This window comes from Salmo salar, chromosome ssa11, assembly GCF_905237065.1.
Source record: "Salmo salar chromosome ssa11, Ssal_v3.1, whole genome shotgun sequence".
Lineage (NCBI taxonomy): Eukaryota > Metazoa > Chordata > Actinopteri > Salmoniformes > Salmonidae > Salmo > Salmo salar.
The window spans coordinates 20,120,157-20,138,677 of record NC_059452.1 but is presented as its reverse complement, the minus strand read 5'-3'; the positions used below and the strand labels follow the sequence as shown (position 1 = coordinate 20,138,677).

At 42.1% G+C, this 18,521-nt stretch overlaps 1 protein-coding gene across 2 annotated transcripts in view; it reads right to left on the bottom strand.

Moving 5' to 3' along the window:
• Positions 1–18,244, bottom strand: part of LOC106562209 (unconventional myosin-Ie) — a 60,333-nt gene extending 42,089 nt beyond the window's left edge. For both annotated transcript variants that reach the window (XM_045689161.1, XM_045689162.1), the window contains exon 1: positions 17,903–18,244. In XM_045689161.1, coding sequence (XP_045545117.1) covers positions 17,903–17,905 — 3 coding nt within the window. In that variant the 5' untranslated portion in view covers positions 17,906–18,244. The remainder of the gene's footprint in view (positions 1–17,902) is intronic.
• Positions 18,245–18,521: the final 277 nt, after the last annotated feature.

The following is an 18,521-nucleotide window of genomic DNA, read 5'->3' as shown; positions in this document are numbered from 1 at the left end:
AAATATCCTCCACACCAACCACACTATATCTAGCACTGGAAGGCATGATATCAGTTAGTACTTCCTGTCCCCATGACCCCAGGTCACAGCCAGGTCACACAGCCATACATCAGCTATGACCTTTGCAGTTGTAACATCCATCTTTGGTGCGTACTAATTGATTCTTGAAGACTATAACTTATAAATGCCTCATGAGCTTAGTTCAACTGTCGTACCCCTTCAGAACCCAAGATATCAGCTCGTTTTACGTCAATGTTTGTAAACAAAGTAAATGTAAACAAACACTGTATAGCCTCAAAACATGGTTAAAACTATAATGTTGATATCATGGATGTCAACATTATATTTCAGAGTGGTTTCTCCAGCCATCTCTCAAGTTTTTACCGAAACAGGGGCGCATTGTTATTATTTCAACTGCGGATTGCCCCTTTAACAGACATAAACTAAATAGAACTAAATCAAGCCCAACACTAAGCAGTGCTTCCACCTGGACTCTATCACTTCTCTGGATTAACTGCTGTATCTGCACTTTTAAAAACCACTCATTTCAGAGCAGTGCCAGGAACAGAGTGCTGACAGAGAGTAAACCTTCCACAAGTCAAGAGGAGAAAACAAAGCAATCAAAGAGAGAGAGGTTGAAAAACCCTGGATGATGACTGAGAATACTGTGGTGTCTCTAATATTAGACTGAACAGTCTGAATCATCATCCTGGGTATTTCAAGATGAGAAAAGAGAAGTAACAATAAGCAGCAGTGTGGGACTGTTGCCATGCACAGCTTCTCCATGGGATGGGATATTCATTAGGGTCACAGTGCACCCTAGACAGCAGCCTCTTCCTCAGCTGGATCTGGACCCAGATTGGACCATGGTCATCATAGCAGCAAGACCCAGGGTACAGCCAACGGGGAGCCTGCTTCACCACTGCTCAGCACCATGCCAGTAGAGGAGACATCCATGCCAAGCCTAAGAACACTACCCAGACTTGGACTAATAGTTGTCTCGCATCAATAAGTAAAAACATTTCTGACCCTGTCTGAGTCTCTTAGCCTGGCACCCGTAACTCCCCATTAATAAAAACACCCAGAGCCCAATGCCAGTGGAAACAGTCCCCGCTACCAAAGCTCATGGGCATGAAAATATGACTTACACCGATTAGTCAATTCAGTGTTTGTCTGAGAGACATTAACACCTGTAAACATGCAGTTCGGTCTATATCTATTAGGTGTAGGTGGTAGACATGAGAATCCAGGCTGCAGTGCTTCTCTCATTCTGCTGTGCAGCTTACCCTGAACTCACCTGCTTAGAAAATATATACCAACATCAATAATGCAGAGAAAACCACCACTACTCCTTATCTGTCTAAGTTCTTATCCTGTTTATCTGGGCCAGGGCTGACGTACACGTTGAATAAGCTTTTACATAAGACAAGTGAAAAGAGGCCCTATTTTTCAAAGAGTTTGTTACACAATTGTACTAAATCAACTCTAGATAGTCGCTGATGGTAGTGTGAACTGGAGAGAGCTGTAGCCTGCAGGGCAGGGCTAGGTAGAGCAGGGCTAGGTAGGGCAGGTAGGGCAGGGCTAGGTAGGGCAGGGCAGGACTAGGTAGGGCAGGGCAGGACTAGGTAGGGTAGGTAGGGCAGGGTAGGTAGGGCAGGGCAGGGCTAGGTAGGGTAGGGCAGGGCTAGGTAGGGTAGGGCAGGGCTAGGTAGGGTAGGGCAGGGCTAGGTAGGGTAGGGTAGGTAGGGCAGGGCTAGGTAGGGCTGGGTAGCTGGGTGCCTGTGTCCTCCCCAGGGAGAACAAACAGAGATAAGGAGAGATGTAAGCTGAGACAGGAGGAGAGGTTTCAAAAGAGAGATTCCTCCTATGTACTGAATCCATGGAAACTCATGTGAAATGTCATATTTCATGAGAATACATCTACGGTTTATAAGTCCCCCTTAAATACATGACAATGTTTATGATAAGATTCACTTCTAGCCACATAAAAATAATAATTAAATGTAATATCACATGCTATGGTATATGGTGGAACTTAGAAAGACCAAAAAAAAGCTAGATGTCGCCGTGGGTAGGCCTACTCTTAAGAACAGCCACACTCTTTTTCTTGCAGCTTGAACGTAAACAAACCATTTGCAGTAGGCTCTCATTCATACCAATGATTTTCTGTGCCACACAGTGGCTGCTATTTGTCCAGACAAGTCTCAGGTTTCAGTCACACAGCTTCCAGCTAGGAGCCCTCCTATAGGAAGAGAATTTTTGCAAATGTTCAGCACCTAAAATAGGAATTATATATTTTTGCAAAGACAATATCTCCCTGGTCTCAGTTTTTGTATGGCGGTTTGCTCTCTCTGTCAAAGAGAACATTCCGTCCTTCTTTTTCAGCTTTCCATACATTACCGGGTAGATGCTTGCCACACATAGGAGATCTAGTTCAGGGAAATCTAAGTGGGTCCCATGGCACTGCTTAACATTGCTGTGGCAACAACATTCACTCTCTAAAATCAGGTAGACCTCAATTAGCTCCTGTAAACATGGCTGATTACAAAATGCCATTGTGTGAGGTGTGACACCTGCAGGGATACCCTCCCATTCCCAACAAGTAATACCATACTGCAAAGTTCCCCAATACGCACCCCGTGGGCCAAATTCGGCCCCTGGGTGATTTTATTTGTCCCCCCCCCAAAAAAACATTTGTTGTTGGACATAAAAGACTGTACTTTTTTTTTTTTAATTACCAGGAAATCAGCTGGAAGTCATTTTAAGTTTTCCTTCGCATAAATAGAGCGGCATATATGATTTTATCCCAATGTAATCAGTTAGCAACGTGTTTTTAGAGCATAAATTACCACTCTAAAATTATGTTTTCTCAAAGAAAACCCCTATGACTGAAGGATTATACCAAATACTGCTTCTCAGCTGTGAAATCACCTGCTAGTCAGGAGCCAACCACTTCTCATAAATACAATACACCCTTAAATATCCACTGGGTATCTTGAAGATAGACCTTTAGAAGTCTTTCATGACATGGTAAAGACTCCACCCTCAGGGTCTGAGTCACCAAACTTCTTCCTGATGCAGGAGGTATCTCCTCTTGTGATAAGACTGTTGCCAGGAGGAGAGTCAATTGCCTTATAAACAGAAAAACCCTCCTCTGAATTAGTGAGGCTTTAGCCCAGAAGCAGTGATGGGTTATGGTCTGGACTAATTGGCCCATTGAAACAGATATGACAAAGGACCTCCCAGGCCTAGACAGGAGAACTCCTGAATGGGAGAAGGAGAAGAGGGAGGGCCACTCACTGGAAAACACATCAATGCAGCAGTAGTTGTTTTTACTATGTGTACCAAAACTGTCTGGGTCCTGGGCCCAGTACTGCTGTGGCATAACACGGCTGAAATGAGCCCAGATGCCACAAGTTACTGTGGGATAGGTCTGTGAAGGTCAAACACTGTTAAATGGTGTGGCTGGAGCAAAGATAGGCGGATGTATATTCTCTAAGACACGTTGAGTGCTTTCAGCGCCTGGATTTTTATCACCGCAACGGAGAGTGAGAGAGATATCTTTGACAGAGACAGAACAGGAGGGATACAGGCGGTGGTGTGACACGTCAGAAAGAAATGTGAAAGAGAACCTCGTCATAAGGGGTGTGGCTGGCTGGGTGTGTAGCAAAGCATGCTTTGTGCTTGTTCATGGTATAAATAGAATAAGGGCCCAGTTTATACATTGGATGTATGGTTCATTTTCCTCCTTTGGCTCCACCAAGTTCATTCCTCCGCTTATGAACCAGTCCTTTCAGGAGGCAAATAGATGCCTGACAGTAGAGGTTGGCCGATTATGATTTTTCAACACCGATACCGATTATTGGAGGGCCAAAAAAAGCCGATACCGATTAAAATCGGCCGATTTAGATATATAGTAATAATGACAATTACAACAATACTGAATGAACACTTATTTTAACTTAATATAAATACATAAATAAAATCTATTTAGTCTCAAATAAATAATGAAACATGCTCAATTTGGTTTAAATAATGCAGAACATAGTGTTGGAGAAGAAAGTAAAAGTGCAATATGTGCCATGTAAAAAAGCTAACGTTTAAGTTCGTTGCTCAGAACATATGAAAGCTGGTGGTTCAATATTCCCAGTTAAGAAGTTTTAGGTTGTAGTTATTATAGGAATTATGACGCGTCGACTATTTCTCTCTATACCATTTGCATTTCATATACCTTTGACTATTTTATGTTCTAATAGACACTTTAGTATTGCCAGCCTAATCTCAGGAGTTGATAGGCTTGAAGTCATAAACAGCACTGTGCTTCAAGCATTGCTAAGAGCTGCTGGCAAACACAGTAAAGTTTGAATGAATGCTTACGAGCCTGCTGCTGCCTACCACTGCTCAGTCAGACTGCTCTATCAAATATTAAATCATAGACTTAATTATAATATAATAAACACACAGAAATAAGAGCCTTAGGTCATTAATATGGTCAAATCCGAAAAACTATAATTTTCGAAAACAAAACGTTTATTCTTTCAGTGAAATACGGAACCGTTCCGTATTTATAGAACAGGTGGCAACCCTAAGTCTAAATATTGCTGTTACATTGCACAACCTTCAATGTTATGTCATAACTATGTAGAATTCTGGAAAATTAAATCGCAACGAGCCAGAGAACCCAAACTGTTGCATATACCCTGACTCTGCTTGCACTTAGCGTAAAAGTGACAATTTCCCTAGTTAATATTGCCTGCTAACAGGAATTTATTTTAACTAAATATGCAGGTATTAAACAATATACTTCTGTGTATTGATTTTAAGAAAGGAATTGATGTTTATGGTTAGGTACATTCGTGCAACGACCGTGCTTTTTTCGCAAATGTGCTTTTGTTAAATCATCACCCGTTTGGTCGAAGTAGGCTGTGATTCGATGATAAATTAACAGGCACCGCATTGATTATACGCAATGCAGGACATGCTAGTTAACCTAGTAATATCATCAACCATGTGTAGTTAACTAGTGAAGATTGATTGTTTTTTATAAGATAAGTTTAATGCTAGCTAGCAACTTACCTTGGCTCCTTGCTGCACTCGCGAAACAGGTGGTCAGCCTGCCACGCAGGCTCCTCGTGGATTGCAATATCATCGGCCATAATCAGCGTCCAAAAATGGCGATTACCGATTGTTATGAAAACTTGAAAAATCGGCCATGCCGATTAATTCGGTCGACCTCTACCTGACGTAGTGATCAGTCCAACAAGGCAACAGCAGAGAACGCATTCATTTCACTAAGAGCACACAAAGACACATAAACCGCCTGTGTCAATAACATCAGCTGTGTGATAAGCTGTCCGACAGAGGTGAACTAAGACAAAGCGACTTCTATACAAGTCAATATTTGTTTTTTGGGCCCTGCTGCTGCTGTGTACGTATACAGAGAGGAAGCCACACTAGGTGCCAAATGTACAGTAAGTCCACTACTAGAGTGCATAAATTACAGCCTGCCATAAAACTGCCCTGCCTAAACAAAGTTTGACAGATTCATACAGATACACAACAGCTTTTAAGAGATATTAGCAGCCCACAAAAGGGAAGCATAACTGAGAAGTTAATCAAAGCCAGACATGTGGGAGCTTTATTAAATACTAGCAAGAACTCAACCTCTTTCTGCCATCTATTTTTGGCCTGAATAAAAAATTTTTTAAAAGGGATTATTCACCATAGTCAAACTCAAATTCAACTGGGTGCATGAAAAAAAACAGGGATGTCCTGGGAACAGTAGAGCCAGATTGGGTGATCATTTATCCTGAAATGCTAACATCTAGCATGGCTCCCAGGAAGGTAGCATCAGAGAGATTAAAGGCTGTGTGTACTCCTGATGGCATAGAAAACAGGCAGACTTATGATGCTGGCTAGAGCATCTTACTCCCAGCCACTCCGGGAAATGGGTGCTGGCTGACGACCAAGAGCAGCACAACTCCCATCTGAGCTGACGTTAAACACTCAGGAAGTCATCAACAAAGGCCTCTCCCCAGAAAGCATTCCACTCTCCCCAAGTATGGCCTAATAACCTGGCTCACCCAACAGAACACTGGTAATAACCTGGCTCACCCAACAGAACACCGGCACAGTCCTTTACTTTACACACCCATCCATTTACAGTCTGTCTGGGACTGGGTATGAGGCTGCTGTCTATCACTGTGTTTCCACACCACATGCCCAGAGAGAGCTAATATAAAATACTTAATTTTGGAATACTTTGTTTCGTCATCGACTTACTTTGTGTCTGAACAGCCCAAGCAGCTGACCAGGTCTAAAAAAGAAATGGAAAAGAGCTCAAACTCAGTCACAGACACACAGAATAGTGATCCCAAATACAGCTTCATGACTTACTGTTCTGAATATACACAATGAATCCAATGACAACATTTACATTCCACAAAGACAAATCTTAATGAATCACAATCAGCTTCACTGTGACAAAAATCACATACCAGATTTCACTGCAATCCTTTAGACACATTTCTCATAAAATGTTCTTTCAAAGGGTTTTTGCAGTAAAAATGTGAAAAGAATAAAAATGATAGATGTTGCAGTAGGCTGTCTGTAGTCCTCTCCAGCTTTGAAGGGAACAATATAACACAGTTCCAATTATTTCCAGCTGACGATCTCTTGATTCTCTGATATTAATCACACCCTTTAGATATTTTCATTGAGGGTTACAGTTGATGTTTGGTTCAGTGATATGGACAGTTAAGACATACATACATACATACACATACAGTACCAGTCAAAAGTTTGGACACATCTACTTATTAAAAGGGTTTCTCTTTATTTGTACTATTTTCTACGTTGTAAAATAATTGTGAAGACATCAAAAATATGAAATAACATATATGGAATCATGTAGTAACCAAAAAAAGTGTTAAACAAATCAAAATATATTTTATATTCTTCAAAGTAGCCCCCCTTTGCCTTGATGACAGCTTTGCACACTCTTGGCATTCTCTCAACCAGCTTCATGAGGATTGCTTTTCCAACGGAGTTCCCAAATATGCTGAGCACTTGTTGGCTGCTTTTCCTTCACTCTGTGGTCCAACTCATCCCAAACGATCTCAATTGGGTTGAGATCAGGTGATTGTGGAGGCCAGGTCATCTGATGCAGCACTCCATCACTCTCCTTGGTCAAATAGCCCTTAAAAACAGCCTGGAGGTGTGTTTTGGGTCATTGTCCTGTTGAAAAAGAAATGATGGTGGGACTAAGTGCAAACCAGATGGGATGGCGTATCGCTGCAGAATGCTGTGGTAGCCATGCTGGTTAATTCTAAATAAAATCACAGACAGTGTCACCAGCAAAGCACCCCCACACCATCACAACTCCTCCTCCATGCTTCACGGTGGGAACCACACATGCCGAGATAATCCGTTCACCTACTCTGTGTCTCACAAAGACACGGCGGTTGTAACCAAAATTATCACATTTGGACTCATCAGTCCAAAGGACAGATTTCCACCGGTCTAATGTCCATTTCTCGTGTTACTTGGCCTAAGCAAGTCTCTTCTTATTATTGGTGTCCTTTAGTAGTGGTTTCTTTGCAGCAATTCAACCATGTCTCCTCTGAACAGGAGATGTTGAGATGTGTCTGTTAACTCTGAAGCATTTATTTGGTCTACAATTTCTGAGGCTGGTAACACTAATGAACTCTACAGCAGAGGTAACTCTGGGTCTTCCTTTACTGTGGTGGTCCTCATGAGAGCCAGTTTCATCAAAGCACTTGATGGTTTTTGCAACTGCACTTGAAGAAACTTTCAAAGTTCTTGAAATTTCCCGGATTGACTGACCTTCATGTCTTAAAGTAAAGATGGACTGTCGTTTCTCTTTGCTTATTTGAGCTGTTCTTGCCATAATATGGACTTGGTATTTTACCAAATATGGCTATCTTCTGTATATTACCCCTACCATGTCACAACACAACTGATTGGCTCAAAACGCATTAAGAAGGAAAGAAATTCCACAAATTAACAAGGCACACCTGTTAATTTAAATGCATTCCAGGTGATTACCTCATGAAGTTCGTTGAGAGAATGCCAAGAGTGTGCAAAGCTGTCATCAAGGCCAAAATCTCAAATATAAAATATTTTGAATTGTTTAACACTTTTTTGGTTACTACATGATTCCATGTGTTATTTCATAGGTTTTGATGTCTTCACTATTATTCTACAATCTAGAAAAAAGCAAAAATAAAGAAAAACTCTGGAATGAGTAGGCGTGTCCAAATTTTTGACTGGTACTGTAGCTAATGAGATGATGGGTATTACTGGCACAATACAGTGGGAAACTGTGTGGCACAATAGTATACAATTTATGATTATAGGAAAAACATAATGAGCCATTAGACTTAATCTGAGAAGTGATGCAGGGTGAAAACAATGGTGACCTAGGGCACGTTGACAGACAGAGGGGGTTGATAACGTCTCCATGGGGCACTGCTAGAGCCCAAACACTGAATCAGAGGCCTATGATCTTTTGACATAATGCGACAGTGGGAAGGAAACAAGCTGAACAGATAAATGGAACTCAGCTCTGACAGTGCGTGACATTTTTCCATTTCCACAGCTGTCCTAACGGGTGAGAAAACACAAGCAAATATTAGTTTCTGATAGGACTTAGTTTACTATTTTGTTAGGTCAGAGCTTGCTGAACAGAGTTCCACCTCCTTAGTGTGGGAGACTGTAGACAGTGGATATCTGTTGAAAATTACAAAGGTAAAGCAACCAACCACAAAATAAGGGAAAACAGATCATGCAAATTAGGACATCTAGAGCATCTACTTGTCTCTCACTATGGTGCTACTTGTTTATTATTAAGCAATAAGGCCCGAGGGGGTGTGGTATATGGCCAATATACCATGGCTAAGGGCTGTTCTTACCCACTAAGGAACTCGGAGTGCCTGGATACAGCCCTTAGCCGTGGTTAGTTGGCCAAATACCACATACCCCCGAGGTGCCTTACTGCTGTTAGAAACTGGTTACCAATGCAGTAAATAATTTTTTTGTAATACCTGTAGTATACGGCCTAATATACCACATCTGTCAGCCAATCAGCATTCAGGGCTCGAACCACCCATTTTATAATAAGCATTATTAGTTATGCACCTGTAACCCTAAAGTGACATTAACATGCAACTGATGGTTAATATGTGCACCCAGGAAAGAGATGGATAGACCTGGGAGATGAGCTATCCTTTTACTGGAACGCAGGCATCCCCCATGGAATTCAGGGCATGTTTGTCTGTATGCTAGTGAGCAAACAGAACCCTGTCAATTCAGCTCAGATCCACAGACAAGACAGAAAATATCCAGAGGCAGACAGAAGACTCCAGCTGTGCTCAATGGGGCTGATATCACGGTAACTACTTTTGGAAAATATGAAAATTATAGTGACAAATGTTGTGAAATCTTTGTCTCACAGCATGAAATTGCCTAAAATATATGTCAAACCTACATACTTCAAGGAAAAACATGAGTTTCCATTTACTACACATGACACCTATAAAACATAGCAGCTGTTTATTTGTGGCCCAGACTAGAACAGGTGGGTATTGTCTGTGAGAGAGAAGATATCACATCAGCCTAGAAGTCTGATCAAGTGGCCTCCTCTGCATGGGACCAAAGAGCTGCCTGGCACAATCCTCCCCATCCCTCACTGGGGTAATGGGAGACATTCCTTGTGAGAACAGACTGTGCTCTCCATTGGGCTGCAGCACCAGTGAGGGTAGCCTGCTGGGCTCCCAGTCCTGTGGGTAGTGGTGCGAGAGCCAGGCTCACAAATGGTGTGCTGTACCAAGAGCTGGGCAGCAGGAAACCTGGGCGAGCCAAAAGAGAAGAGGGGAGCTGACAGTGAGCTGGCCGGGACACACAGACCCAGATCACTTTACAGAGGGGAAAATGCAGCTGGCTGTTCCTCACCTGACCACCACATTCACAGCTGGCCCAGGTTGCTGAGGGATGTGTTTCAAATAATATCAAAGGCCTGCATTAGGGAAAGGGAAATACCTAGTCAGTTGTCCAACAATGTATTCAACTAAAATGCGTATTCCACATTTAACCCAACCCCTGTGAATCAGAGAAGTGCGGGGGGCTGCCTTAAAATCGACATCCACGTCTTCGGCGCCCGTGAAACAGTGGGTTAATTGCCTTGCTCAGGGGCAGAACGACAGATTTCTACCTTGTCAGCTCGGGGATTCGATCCAGCAACCTTCCAGTTACTGGCCCACTGCCATCACTGAACCGACTGAGGAAAGCAGAAAATAAAATGATGATTTATGGAAACGTTCACTACAAAAAGGTGAGGCAGAAAATGTGTATACAATTGGATCTAAAAGGAGAATCCTCTATATTTTTGCTTGCTCCAAAACCAATAGATTGACATTATAAACAGGTGTCAATGGCCAGTTAGCAGGTGGTATTAGTTTGCACAAAGGTAACATTTACTTGTCAGTGAAGAACAATGGGGTTTTGGTTTGGAGAACAAACTGCCACCATGATCAACTGCTGAGGAATACTAAGTAAGTGCCAAACAGAGGAAGTTGCTGTGTTAATGGCATCATGAATGGTCACCATGAAGCGGTATCCTCTAATGTGATGCACTTTAAAAGACATGGCAGGATGTGGCATCACATCAGACAGCATATCTGTTTGAAGACAGGTCAACAGCAGCTCTTTATAAAACGAATGAAAATGTTAAACTTTCAATAAAAAGCTCAATTAAAGAAATGCTCATTTTAGCCAGTTTTATGTTTTTAATTCGTTCCTTTTAACTTTTCATTTTGCACAAACAAACCACAAGGGGTTACAACTAATGAGTAAATATCATTCAGAGGAGCTTCTGTGAGAACATTGTCAGAATAGTAAGGCTAAGACAAGCGTTTAACATCCATTAATAAATCTGATTCTTGATCCAGTCTGATTCTGCCATCTGTTCTGAAAGTCAGTGAGTCGGAACTTAGAACCTGTGTGATGGCTTACGGAACGCCACGAACATGAAGATGGAGCTTTGTAACAAAGACCAATATGCGTGGGATTGATAAAGAGGAGAGTGTAGGTTAACTGGATCTCTGTGAACAAATTGAACAAGTTCCCCAGAAGAGGGGCTCGAATTCCTGCAAAAATCTTTTCAGTATTGCAGGGTGGGAAAATGGAGCACAGGCTTTGAAATGGAGCGATGTTAATGAGCATTCACCTCCCTGCAGGAAAAGCTGATAAAAACCATGTGCTGTCATACTGACCTAGTATTCAGCATCTGGCAGAGTTGGGCCTGTGAGTGATGCTACTGTCTGGTGCTCCAGACAGTCAGAGTGACAGACTGCTTCTCTCCACACAAGCCAAATATTAGAGTTCCCTCAATGTGGCCCCAAAAAGCCTTTAAAAAAGGTAGAGTTTTGCACTGAGTAACTGCAGTGTGTTTCACATTGGTGCATTACATTCATTCTTTATCTCTGACATCAGACTAAAGAGAGGAGAATATCTGGGGAAGGTTTATTATTTGACAGAAAGTCTTTATGACGAGCCAGCTTCTGACACATCCAGATGACGTTGTACGCAAAACAGCTACCTACTTTTGGAGCAAACCTGGAAAAACAATTGCTCCTTTCATGTCCAATTGTTCCAGTGCTGCAAAATGTTAAGATGCAAGATGTATTAAATGTATTCCACCTGGTTCAATGAAAGGATACATTCAGTTGTGTCCAACAGTTTCATATTGTTTTGAATTCAACCTTTCCATTCTCTGCTTACTGAATATTATGCTCAATAAACCTGTCGCTGATGAAGGGATCTGTATATAGAGCACATATGTTCTACTGTCATTAAAGCTACCTCACCAGAAGGAAACCAGTCCATTTTCTTCTGGTCATTCAGCATGCAATTCAGCACCCATGCCAGGGAACCGCCCACAAGCGCTAGTGTAAATAAGAATATCTCCAACTTCAGCAGATCTAGGGGACTTGGGTTCACCGCAGCATATTACCTCTGAAGTGAGTCAGATTGTGCCTCAAGGCTAAAAGTTGTCGAATGCTGGCTCATCTAGATGTGTGCACAGCATGCTAAATCTATCTATCCTCATATTTGGGTTTATTCGTTGGAATCTACTACAGAAGGATGAAGATAATGTTTTTAAAACCATCATGAGCCTACAGAGAGGGGGTCATCCAGTCATCAAGCAATGTAAATGCATGCATTTTATGGTACCTCATACAGGAGGACAATGGGTAAACCATTTGAATTCAATCAATTTTGACAGGACCTCTTTTGATTTGAACTTAACCTTCCATAGATATTTGCCCATTATAGAAATGGTCAGAAAGAGAAAGAGTGCTTCAAAAGATAAAGATGCTCAAAGTTGATATTTTTTGCATACCCCACCATACTATTAGATATCCATGTCTTCATCACTGGAAATTATACAGTTGAAATTTATATAATTTAAAAGCTTGCAAACAGGGTTGTCAAACTGTTTAATAATTTCATTTTTTATGTGTTGTGCCCGCCATCGGTTGAGACACAACATGCTCTTGAATACAGGGTGGGTGTCATGTTTTGGCTAATAAACGTACTAAAATGGGAAAACTATTTTTTTTTTAATTACTTTCAAATGGTATCACAAAGATGGTTGGAGGTCCACAAATCAGACTACGTTGACTTAAAATGGTAATATCTGTTTTAAATTGTACTATCAATCCTCCATAGGAAACCTATTGAAATTTGAAATCATAGAATAGAGATTACCATTTAAGTTGACATTGGATGGTGCGTGGACCGGCGGTCCTCTTTGTGGTAGTAATTAGAAGTAAAAATTTTAATTCAAATTTCAACGGTGTACCAGTTAAATTGTAATTGTCTTAAGGGATAAGATTGATATTTCCATGATTTCCATATTTCCATGATCGGGCACAACACAAAAAATATCAGATGATGTAGGGTCTAACAAATTATCAAATAGTTTGACAACCCCGTTCGTACGTTTTAAATTATATCAAACTAAACCATTTATCTTTTCCAGTGATGAAGACATGGATGTCACATGGTATGGTGGGGTATGGAAAATGGGTCAAATCTGAGCACCTCTATCACCCGAATGTTTTGTCATTCAGGTCCAAAAAGTAACTTTCTGACCACTTCTTCCATGGGCAAACATGTATGGAAAGTTTTGTTTAAATCAAAAGGGATACTGTCAAAAAGTGATTGAATTCATATGGATTTACCCCAATGGAAGATCACGTAAAATAGTTATATTGGAACTCCTGTAATTGTAACATTGTTCTAATACAGTGCATTCGAAGTTGACCTCAGGTGCATTCTGTTTCCATTGATCTTCCTTGAGATGTTTCTACAACTTGATTGGAGTCCACCTGTGGTAAATTAAATTGATTGGACATGATTTATAAAAAGGCACACACCTGTCTATATAAAGGTCCCACAGTTGACAGTGCATGTCTGAGCAAAAACCAAGCCATGAGGTCGAAGGAATTGTCCTTAGAGCTCCAAAATAGGATTATGTTGAGGCAAAGATCTGGGGAAGGGTACCAAAAAATGTCTGCAGCATTGGATGTCCAAGAACACAGTGGCCTATATCATTCTTAAATGGAAGATGTTTGGAACCACCAAGTCTCTTCCTAGAGCTGAACGCCCGGCCAAACTGAGCAATCGGGGGAGAAGGGCCTTGGTCAGGGAGGTGACCAAGAACTCGATGGTCAATTTGACAGAGCTCCAGAGTTCCTCTGTGGAGATGGGAGAACCTTCCAGAAGGACAACCATCTCTGCAGCACTCCACCAACCAGGCCTTTATGGTAGAGTGGCCAGACGGAAACCACTCCTCAGTAAAAAGCACATGAAGGCCACCTGGAGTTTGCCAAAAGGCACCTAAAGACTCTCAGACCATGAGAAATAAGATTCTCTGGTCTGATGAAACCAAGATTGAACTCTTTGGCCTGAATGAAAAGCGTCACATCTGGAGGAAACCTGGCACCATCCCAATGGTGAAGCATGGTGGTGGCAGCATCATGCTGTGGGGATGTTTCTCAGCGACAGGGCCTGGGAAACTAGTCAGGATCGAGGGAAAGATGAATGGATCAAAGTAGAGAGATCCTTGATGAAAACCTGCTCCAGAGCGCTCAGGACCTCAGACTGGGGCAAAGGTTCACCTTCCAACAGGACAACAACCCTAAGCACACAGCCAAAACAACACAGGAGTGGCTAAAGGTCTCAATGTCCTCGAGTAGCCCAGCCAGAGCTCGGACTTGAACATCTCTGGAGAGACCTGATAAAGTCTGTGCAGCGACACTCCCCATCCAACCTGACAGAGCTTGAGAGGATCTGCAGAGAAGAATGTGAGGAACTCCCCAAATACATGTGTGCCAAGCTTGTAGCGTTATACCCAAGAAGACTCGAGGCTGTAATCACTGCCAAAGGTGCTTCAACAAAGTCCTGAGTAAAGGGTCTGAATACTTATGTAAATGTGATCTGGTTTTTTTTGTATACATTTTCAAAATGTTCTAAAAACCTGTTTTTGCTTTGTCATTGTGGGGTATTGTGTGTAGATTGTTGAGGGAAAGAAAACAATTTAATCAATAAGCCTGTAACGTAATAAAATGTGGAAAAAGTCAATGGGTCTGAATACTTTCCCGAATGCACTGTATAACTTTACGTTTTCAGCTCGACTGTTAGCCAAGGTACAGAACTCAGTTACGTGGTACTGAGGGTTTGTTCCTTGGATTCCCTTGTGGGAAACCAGATCTACAGGCTCCATACACTGAGCACTGGGAGCAGAGCAGACTGCATAACAGGGTTGACCTGTTCTAGAGAGACAACACGTGCGATATGGACCTTCCTAACACCTTCCTAATGTTTTGTACACTGTGTATATACTGTCATTACCAACCCTGCCCTATGTCCATATCCCACGTGTTGTCTCTCTAGAACAGGTCAACCCTGTTATGCAGTCTGCTCTGCTCCCAGTGCTCAGTGTATAGAGCCTTGGCGTGACCCTGGACAACACCCTGTCGTTCTCCACCAACATCAAGGCGGTGACCCGATCCTGTAGGTTCATGCTCTACAACATTCGCAGAGTACGACCCTGCCTCACACAGGAAGCGGCGCAGGTCCTAATCCAGGCACTTGTCATCTCCCGTCTGGATTACTGCAACTCGCTGTTGGCTGGGCTCCCTGCCTGTGCCATTAAACCCCTACAACTCATCCAGAACGCCGCAGCCCGTCTGGTGTTCAACCTTCCCAAGTTCTCTCACGTCACCCCGCTCCTCCGCTCTCTCCACTGGCTTCCAGTCGAAGCTCGCATCCGCTACAAGACCATGGTGCTTGCCTACGGAGCTGTGAGGGGAACGGCACCTCCGTACCTTCAGGCTCTGATCAGGCCCTACACCCAAACAAGGGCACTCCGTTCATCCACCTCTGGCCTGCTCGCCTCCCTACCTCTGAGGAAGCACAGTTCCCGCTCAGCCCAGTCAAAACTGTTCGCTGCTCTGGCACCCCAATGGTGGAACAAGCTCCCTCACGACGCCAGGACAGCGGAGTCAATCACCACCTTCCGGAGACACCTGAAACCCCACCTCTTCAAGGAATACCTGGGATAGGATAAAGTAATCCTTCTAACCCCCCCCTTAAAAGATTTAGATGCACTATTGTAAAGTGGTTGTTCCACTGGATATTATAGGTGAATGCACCAATTTGTAAGTCGCTCTGGATAAGAGCGTCTGCTAAATGACTAAAATGTAAATGTAAAATGTATAGCCTGTAGATCTGGTTTCCCACAAGGAACAAACCCTCAGTACCACGTAACTGAGCTCTGTACCCCTCCCCCCTCCCGTTTTGCCCTCAGAACAGCCTCAATTCACCGGGGCATGGACTTCAAAGTGTCGAAAGCATTCCACAGGGATGCTGGCCCATATTGACTCCAATATTTCCCACAGTTGTGTCAAGTTGGCTGGATGTCCTTTTGGTGGTGGACCATTCTTGATACACACGGGAAACTGTTGATTGTGAAGAACCCAGCAGCGTTGCAGTTCTTGACACACTCAAACCGGTGCGCCTGGCACCTACTGACATACTCTGTTCAAAGGCACTTAAATCTTTTGTCTTTCCCATTCACTTTCTGAATTGCACACATACACAATCCATGTCTTAGTTGTCTCAAGGCTTAAAAATCCTTCTTTAACCTGTCTTCTCACCTTCATATAAACTGATTTAAGTGGATTTAACAAGTGACATCAATAAGGGATCATAGCTTTCACCTGGATTCGACTGGTCAGTCTATGTCATGGAAAGAGCAGGTGTTCCTAATGTTTTGTACACTCAGTGTACAGTACATGACATTACAAGTCAAGCAAAGTCATTCAGTGGATTTGGGCAATTCAAGCAGAACAAATGATTAAAAAAGAAGATTTCTCCTTTAATTAAATCAAAATACTGCAGTTGACTTGTTGGATTCAATAAACAGTACTTTAGCTGATACCCACAGTGGGATATCTGCCACAATGGCAATGGCCTCATGAACTGTGATCTAAACACAAAGGAAGAGGCCACGCAACAGGGACAACTTTCTCCATAACTCTCACCGGTACGCTTAAACTGCTGGGATGACATTCAGTAAGCAGGAGAAACCGGTCTCCATGTGGATAACACACAGGCTGCTCTCTGTCTCCTCTTCCATGACCAACCTGTTTTATTCAAAGTAGGGCCGGGCCAACACTGTACCTAGGAAGTGGGAGCTGCATGTGACTGTCCGTCAGTATAGGTGGTTGCTATAGGGACTGTATCTGCAGGCCACCTTTCTTTTACAACACCCCCCCAGATGTATACTTTTATGGTAAGTGAGATGAAAGTTGTTGAGTAGACAACAATTAAAAATGATAAGTTTTTTTTCCATTATGCAATATTGGCTTAGTTGTGAGCAGTGTGACCCAGCTGTATCAGAGAGAGTAAACAAACAAGTTTAACAACAAACAGGGCAGACTGTTTCCACAGGGCCCTCTAGATCTCAAGAGATCCAATTTTCATCTTTAGCATGTCTCACTAAGGCTTTGGTATCAGATACACACTGTTGTCCAAAACATTTTATATATACACACACAATCCTGCTCAGTTAGAGAGGGAGGGCAAGAGAGAGTGTGAGAGAGAACTTTTATCACAAACATATGGTAGGTAGGTTACTACTCAAATAGGAGAGGAAAAATAGTGGATTGGATTGTTGTTGCATTCTTATCAACATTCCATACAACCTGCTAGGTCGGATTGAGACTAGAAGAGGCATTTAGTCCACGTTGTTCTTTGAATTTAACTTTACACTGTAGCAAAACAAAACCTAATGATTTCAATTCCTGTCTACTTAAATATATAACTCCGTGAAATAGGCACTCATACATCTCGCTATGTTATTATTCTCTATGACAATTAATACCATAAAGGCTATTGGTTGCAAAAATAGGCAACTTCACATTAGCCTGTAAAAATGATCCTTGCAGCACCTCAGTAGACTATGACTCATGACGAGATTACCTTGTTGAACGACTAGTTAAACATTTCTTAAAATATTCTGGTGACAATTTACAGGATGCAATTTCAACCTTATTTTACAATTTAGACAAATGATATACCCTTGCATTTAACATTTAATCTGTGAAATAGAAATATGCTGATTTTGCGATTTATAAAAATGTTGACATGATATTTAACGTCATAGTGTCACGAATCCATCAGACCTCCATATATTTAAAAATCTATAAAGAACTTTCACGTCCCTTTCAAGAAGAGACATTATCGTGTTCCTTCATATCCATATGACATGTTATCCAGAAGAAAATGGTCTGTAAAAGCTAAGTTATCTTACCATTCTCTCTCCTTCCCCAGACAGTTACAATGTATCCTTGTATTCCGTATTGAACAGGGGCTATCTCAGTAGTCGTCTATTACTAAAAAATTTAAAACGTTGTTTTTGCAGTTGGCCAGCTAAGAAAACAAACAAGACAAAGTCAAAATAAACAATAGGATCGCAGACGCCTTCCAAGCAGGAACGCACAGATTCTCCTCAGGACCAGCTTCTTCTGTCCATTCTGTAGCTATAGTCTAAACATAAATCGACATAGGAACTGAACTCGGGCTCCCGAATGCTGCTGTTGTATGTTTGAGCGGTGAAGTTAAACTTCGAGGCTGGTAGCTGACTGAACAGCCTTACCAAACAATCCATAAATGGAAAATTCGTCTTTAGCCCTCAGCCAATAGGAGAGGGGTCTGGATCCGTCACTCCAGAGGGAATCACACCAGATGATTTTGGGTACGTTGGAGAACGCATTTGCTGTGGCTAAAAATTGTAGCGCAATCAAATCAGACAAAGAAGAGTTTTGAATTGAATAAGAATTTATTCTGAAAGAGGACCATATTGTACAAGCATTATACACGGTATGATACATTTAGATCACTCATGGGATAGCTTTTACAAGTTTTTCTTT